This window comes from Mus musculus, chromosome 2 (genome assembly GCF_000001635.26).
Source record: "Mus musculus strain C57BL/6J chromosome 2, GRCm38.p6 C57BL/6J".
Taxonomy (NCBI): Eukaryota; Metazoa; Chordata; class Mammalia; order Rodentia; family Muridae; genus Mus; species Mus musculus.
Genome location: NC_000068.7, coordinates 156370229 through 156377732, shown reverse-complemented (window position 1 = coordinate 156377732; position 7504 = coordinate 156370229). Strand labels below are relative to the sequence as shown.

At 48.9% G+C, this 7504-nt stretch overlaps 1 protein-coding gene across 3 annotated transcripts in view; it reads right to left on the bottom strand.

Annotated features, from left to right (window-relative positions):
* Window positions 1-2094: 2094 nt before the first annotated feature.
* The window catches only part of Cnbd2 (cyclic nucleotide binding domain containing 2), a 63693-nt gene continuing 58283 nt past the window's right edge, over window positions 2095-7504 (bottom strand). For 2 of the 3 annotated variants that reach the window (NM_027585.2, XM_006500167.3), the window contains 2 exons: window positions 3924-4087; window positions 2095-2437 (listed from right to left, as the gene is read on the bottom strand). In NM_027585.2, the coding sequence (NP_081861.2) occupies window positions 2119-2437; window positions 3924-4087 (483 nt within the window). In that variant the 3' untranslated portion in view covers window positions 2095-2118. The remainder of the gene's footprint in view (window positions 2438-3923; window positions 4088-7504) is intronic. The other variant, XR_003953718.1, reaches the window with a different exon arrangement.

Here is a 7504-nt window from a genome sequence, read left to right as displayed (position 1 = left end):
GGAGCCCCTCCTTTCTCTAGCCAAGTTACATCTGTTCAAGAACCTTCAAGGGCCCCAGGTACGTTTGTGGTAAGCAGCAAACTATGGCCTGTGGGTCAGGTCCAAATTACCACCTACTTCGTCTTTACCGGCCATGGTCTCTTGTTTACATATTTTCTACGTCTCCTCCCTGAGGTAAAGCTGACTCTGTAAGAGGAACCATAGGGCCTGCAAAGCTTAAGCATCCTCTGGCTCTGTATATTGGCTACAGAGCCCTTGACTAGAGAAAAACACAGACTTCCTCATCCTTCTCTTGGCTTCCTCAGAGTATCTGCCCCAAAAGCTCAGATCCCACGAATGAGGCAGCCTCAGACTTGTGAGCCTCTTGCTTCAGCCTCTCCACTTCTGAGCCACTAACTGTTAACCCAAAGAGACCCCTAGTAAGGCACCCCAGTTCCCTAGGCCCCCAGACAGTGGTACCTGGTCGCTGTGGGTCACAGCCTGCTCTGCAGGAAGCTGATGTTTTGTATTGACAGGGTCTCATGTAAGCCAGGCTGTCCTCCAAGTCACTGTGCAGCGAGTGACCGTGAAATCCTTGTCTTAGTTTGGCAGCATGACTGTGAACAGCTTGAGGAAATAGAGCTTCCTTGGCTTTGAGGTTACAGCCATCGTCCAGGAACACCAAAGGCGAGAACCAAGGCAGGAATTGAAGCAGAGATCATAGAGAAACGCTGCTTCCAGGCTCAGCACGATCAAATAGCCTTTTTATATAGCCCAAGCCCACAGGCCCAGGGACAGCAATACACACCATGGCTAGACCTTCATACCAACAATCAAGAAAATGTTCCACCGGGCAGTGGTGGCGCACGCCTTTAATCCCAGCACTTGGGAGGCAGAGGCAGGAGGATTTCTGAGTTCGAGGCCAGCCTGGTCTACAGAGTGAGGACAGCCAGGGCTATACAGAGAAACCCTGTCTCAAAAAACCAAAAAAAAAAAAAAAAAACCCAAAAAAACAAAAGAAAGGAAGGAAGGAAGGAAGGAAGGAAGGAAGGAAGGAAGGAAGGAAGGAAGGAAGGAACGACTGAAGGCCAGTCAATAAGACAGGTCTTCAGTTGAAGGTCCCTCTTCCCAGCTGTGTCAAGTTGATGACAAAACTAGGACACTCCTGTCCCTCCTGACCTTCTTCCCCAATGCAAAGATTACAGGTATATGCTACCTCACCCTGCTTCAGTGTCCCTGATCTCTTGACTCTAAAGTTACTGGAGAGGTCAAAACCCTTAAGTCTATTTCTGTATAATATCTATACTCTCTTCTGAGGGGGAAAAAAAATCCTGTTTCTCCTTTTGAATGCACAAGAAAATGGTTCTTAGCATAAGCACTTCTACCGTCTAGACTGACTCATGTTACCCAAGGGGCCTCAGGGAGGGACAGAGCCAGGCTCCCCAGGGCTCCTGACTCAAAGGCCAGGGCCCAGGCCTTTTCTTGCTAGGTTGCAGATGAGTGTGCGTGGCCTTAGCCATGAGGGTGTGAGAGGACTCCTGTGCTCTCGTGACTGGAGAAGTGGCATGGTGATTAATCATGGCGGTAGTATTGAGGCTATCTGGGAGCAGGTGCCCCAAAATAAGGAGTACCAGGGCGCCCAAGGAGTCTTCCGAACTGTCTCTACTGCCTGCTTGTCTCTGGTGGGCCTGTGCCATCCTAGGATGCCAACCTTGCCATTCAACCAGAGAGGCCTCACCCACAGCTTGCAGGCCGAACATGCTCCATATGTGTTTTCTTTAAAATATTTTCAATTGGTTTCTCATGCTTTAAAAAAAAAATCCCAGTAGGAATACTCTAAAATATTAGGTTTCTTGATTTTCTTACACGGTGTGTAGGCTGGTACCAGTTGGCCTGCCTTGGTTCCTGACATAGCATCTACTGTTTGGGGTGAAGGAGCTCCATCAAGAAGATGGGGAATGGTCATACTAGTTCCCCAGTAATAGACCCACCCCAGCCACCTGGGCGTCCATCTCTCCCTATTCCTGTCCTCAAGTGTCAAGGGGGACCATGCCTCTCTATCTCCTCCACCTACGCCTGCAACTCCCATGGGGGTCACACAGAGAACAGAGAAGCTAATCCGAACCTACTTTATTTGTTCTAAATAAGGACCCCTGCATTCTTATATTGAGGCAGGAGTTCTTGGATTTTGTGCCGGGGTGCTGAGATGGCTTGGACAACCCTCAAGGGGGGCAGGTATTTCTGGGGCGCCAGAAAAATGGGATAGTGCTGCTTCACCTTCTTTTCAAGGCTGCACAGATCCAGGAACAAAGACTTGTGGTTGTAGATCTCTTTCTTCTTGGTCTGGACTGGGATGAATGGTGACTTATTGAGGGGCTCCACCAGTAACCGCAGCAAATCCTTCCGAAAGACAATATAGTCGTTTTCCTTCAGGAAACTCTGGCACAGGTCTTCATCGCTGAAGGGCAAACACAGAAGCTGCGTTCCAGGGCCCCTCCTGGCCTCTGCCCTCCGTCCGTGCTGAAGGGATGTTTCCACTGCTCCTTCCAAACCCTAACCATCCGCTCTGCACCCTGGCTCCGCTCCTCACATTTCTCCACCTCCTTTGCCTTTCTACCAATTCGGTCCCTAAAGTCTGTGCTGCCATGACCAGGAGCCACAGTGGGTTAGAAAGTACCCGAAATGTGGCCAGTGTGAGTCAGACTTACAACCACAAAGCAATGGGAACTATTTTCACATGGATAATGTGTTGAAGTAATTTTGATATAGTGAATCAAATAAAGTGGATTGAAGTTAACTTTTGTTTTACACCCTTATAATAGCACGGCTAAAACAGGGAGAGTGATGCATGCCTGTAATTTCAGTCCTTACTAAAACACACATGCACAAGGGGTGGCTGTGAATTTGTGAGTAGCTCTGGGCCCTACAGTGAATTGGAGAGTGGTCTGGGCTATATAATGAGACCCTGTCTCAAAAAGGCAAAAGAAGGCCAGAATGATGGCTCAACAGGTAAAGGTGCTTGCCACCCAAGCCTGATTACCAGGATTCATTCCCCAGAGCCCATGAGAAGGTGGAAAGAGAGAATGGACACCACAGAGTTGTCCTCTGACCTCTGTAAGAGCTCCATCATGAGCACACACATAAACATATACACAATAATAAAATACATTGAAAATAATAAAAGTGAGGAGGCTAATGGAGAGCTGCTCGTGGTGCATGCTGGTAAACTCGGCACTCAAGGGGCGGGGGAGGAGGAGTCTGAAGCTAGCCTGGCCTACACAATAAATTCTAGGACAGCCTGAGCTACATAGCAAGACCCTATCAGAAAAAAATGATGTAGCTATCAGTCATTAACTTTGGGTGAGTTGTGGGTAAAAACTACAATGGGGCTGGGCGTGGTGGCGCACACCTTTAATCCCAGCACTTGGGAGGCAGAGGCAGTTGGATTTCTGAGTTCGAGGCCAGCCTGGTCTACAGAGTGAGTTCCAGGACAGCCAGGGCTATATAGAGAAACCCTGTCTCGAAAAAACCCAAAATAAATAAATAAATAAATAAAATAATAATAATTTAAATTTTTTAAAAATTAAAAAAATAAAAAAGAGAAAATACCACAATGAAATCTAATGCTCATGCATTGATTTAAGCTTTTAAAAAGTAAACGTCTAAATTTTTTACATACACGCAAAACCTGAATGCCCCTGAGAACACCCTGCCTGTCTGTCTGAATGAAAAAAATGGGGGCATGTAGCACTGTTTCTAACACACACACACACACACACACACACACACACACACACACACACACACACATATACATCGCATGCACATGCATACTCTCTCTCCCGCCCCCATCTCCTCTCACCCTTCCCCCTCCCCACCCTCCTGGCTGATGGGAAGCCTTATTCAGTGGATCTAAAACATGTATGTACGTTCTCAGCACTGACCTGGGATAGTCCACATCCATCTTTATTATCTTTGCTCTTGTCTCCTCGTCAACCATGTCATAAAACTTCTCTTTTCTTACTTGTATCAACTCTGATCCCAAACTCAGAAGGATGAAGGGCCGGCAATCTCGCTGGATTTCCGGGACAAAGGCCTGGTGAAGGCCCTAAGGAGAAGCCACAGACCGTGAAACCTCACAGACAAGCCAGATCCACCAGCAGACTTTCTAGGTGGGAATCATGAGGCCGGGGAGGGGAGGGGAGGCCCAGGGCTCATCCACTACCCACCAGCACAGTTCCCAGCCCTGAAACAAGGTAGAGCCCTGTACAGCCCACCAGTGCCCCTGCACCACGCAGCTCTCCGGGGTCTGCTCTCGGAGCCGCTCACATTGGTATCTGAACTTTCCCCGTGTCCAGTCTCAAATCTGCCCATTTGCCCACCGTTGCCTGGGTCCAAGGTCATCTTGCCTTAGCCTGCTGAGCAGGCTAGAACACGCATGACACCAAGGTGCCTGGCCCTGGAACACTTCTCTCTGCTGAGTAAACCCATTTTCTCTTCTAAGACTCAAAAGAGCAAGGCTGGTCTTCTCGGCCTTTCCTTTTCCAGTCACCTCCATGCCACCTTTTTGCATGGACCATGATGCTTTCTCTGTGGTCACCGACATTAGGGACATTTGTACTCTGTGGTGTTGCCTGTGGTGTTCCTGCTCTCAGGAATGAGTCCTCTGTGGTCATGCATGCAAAAGTGATAAAGACTACAGATAAGCCAATGTGCTATATATACAGCATACCCCGCCTATTTGCTTATTTGTTTGTTTGCTTGTTTAGACAGAGTCTTTGTACATAGTCCTGGATGTCCTGGAACTCACTTTGTACACCAGGATGTCCTGGAACTCACAGAAATCCGCCTGCCTCTGCTCCCCAAGTGCTGGAATTACGAGTGAGTCACCATGCCGGCCATCAGGCCCCCTTTGAGAAACCATCCTGATCAGGATAACTTGTGACAAGAATACATGGCACTGGACTCCCAGATCTAGGGACTCACTACAGCTTCTTAAGACTCAGGCAATGTGGGGAGCAGATCCAGAGCTTCCAGTGCCCAGAGCCTGTCTATCTCAGTACAGTGGGCACCATGGGCCCTCCTCACCATTGCCAGACCTTGAAGAGAGACCACCACATGGCTGACCTTCAAGGGACCCTACAGACTGGAGGAAATACACGCAAATTTAATCCTCATTACTGCCTTGGGGCACAGGAGTTCTCACCCTCAGGTGTGGAAAACAAGGCTCGGAAAAAGGACTTTGCTGGTTCGCAGTCATGCAGCTCCTAAGCACAGCCTTGACAATGGTGGTGGTGATGCTGCTGCTTACTGAGCAGCCCCTAAGCCCCAGGTCCCCTCCTGGCTTCCAAGTATGGGTCTTTGTTTAAGCTTTATAAAATCACCACTGGTGTAGCTCCTATGTGCATCTGCATTTTATAGCAGGGATAGCTTAAAAGAACTGGCTACTGTCACCCAGCACAGAAACAACCAACGTCAGATTTCACCCTGGTTTGTCTTCAGAGTCCATGCTTTCTGCCAACACAACACAAGGAAACTGAGGCACAAAGAGGTTAGGGGTCTGCCCAGGATAATGAGACACAAAGTAACTGGATGTGACCTCTTCGGGGGAACAGCACTGTCCACACCTGAGTCACACCAGGTCGTCTCTTTCGTCAGACCCTTGAAACTGCTCCCAAAGACCCTGGGGATAACATGAAAGTCTTCACCTCTGCTGTCAAGGCCTGGGCTAGCTCAGCCTTGCCCAGCTCTCCAGCCTGGCCTCGCTCCACACACCATAACCCTGACTTTGTGTGCGCTGTTTCAAGCCACCCTGCCCTCCTTTCTAGTCCCTGCCTTTGAACTTTCTGCCTCAGTCTGGAACATTCTCAGTTTGAACATCACTCCTCAAAGCCCCTGGTCCCTCCCTGACCACCCCATGTAAGACGCCTCTTGGTTTCCAGTCCACGTGCAGCTGCAATGTTCAATTACTTCCATCTTTGTAACTCATCTCTTTATCCTTTGTCCCTCACCGGGTCATGTGGTCTACTTGCCCACAATGACACCTCATGCTGTTCTTAAACCAGTGCAGACATGCAGGAATCTGCTGAATGAACATGTATGCACATGAAGTCACATGTTAGAGGCAGCAGCTGGCCTTGGGGAATTTCTACACTTTGTGATGAGGCCACAAATCCAGAGAAGGAAAGCAATTTACTCAACACCACACAGATTTTAGTGGAACATAAAAATAAGAAGCCTGCACCTGCTTCGCTGGGAAGCTATTTTCCCCTACACCTCTTGACTCAAGATCTGGGCCTCGACTCCTGTCCCCACCTGTTTCCTGGGCATTCTAGCATTGGGGTGAGGGGTGTCTTCTATGGAAGGGACCCAGTCACTCCTCTTCCTTACAAAACTTCCCAAACAACTCACCATCTACCCATTTTCCATGCCTCCAGCTGGCCTGAGTATCCTCAGCTACCATCTTGGTGCCTTGTGTTGAGTGGTACAAAGTGAACTCTGAAACCCTGACACACAGCAGAAAAGCAGGGTGTGTGTATGTGTGTGTGTGTGTGTGTGTGTGTGGTGTGTGCATGTGGAGGGGGAGGGCGGGGGAGGCTCGACACTGTGATGGAAAGAGCAACTGATGAAAGAAGATCATCTGCCTGAGAAAGTTTTCTCGGGAGCCTTGGCACCGAGTCTGGCTACAGAAACGCTGAATGAGGCCAAAATGACGTTCTTTAAATATCTCAGACCATCTCATGGCAAGAGAGTGGAGTTCTCCTGTTTCACCATGGACGGGGGGTAGGTGGAACTAGTTTAAAGTTACCAGTTTACTAAACAAAAGGGAAACCTTCCCAAGAGCAAAAGAAAACCAAACCCTTAAGTCAGTACTGATGGAGGATGTTGGGGACCCACGCACCCTGACAGACACTCGGGCCAGTGGGAAAGCATTCATAACCGTGGTGACATGGAAAAGGGTATAAGGATGACTTTGAAGATGTCCTAGCTGGGGCACAGCAGAAAGGACTCGGTGATAGAGCAGGTTTCAGGGCTCCAGGAGACCATACACAGCCCCTTCTCAAGCAGGCTCTGGCTCTGCTAGGTCCGTGCTTTTCTACCTTGGCTCAGCCCCACACTCGTTACGGGCTAAAAGGTGACCCAGTTACTGCATCAGGCTTTTCTTTTTCTCTATTGTTTTGCTGTTTGTTCCTGGGACAGGATCTCCCTATGCAGACTAAGCTGGTTTCAAACTCATGACCAGCAGTCTTCCAAGTACTGCTGATTATAGGAGCATCAAACTCTGCCTGGCTACATTGGACTTATATTTCAAACATTTTGAAGGTTTACTTTTATTTTTAATTATGTGTAGATGGAACGGTGGTGTGTGCATGTGTGGTTGCCTGAAGGGTCCAGAAGAGTCCAGGGGGTTCAGGTTGGATCCCCTCAAGCTGCCTGATACAGATTCTTGGGACCAAGCTCAGATCATCTGATCATCCGAAAGAGCAGTATGTGTGCTACTGCTGAGCCATCTCTCCAGCCCCTA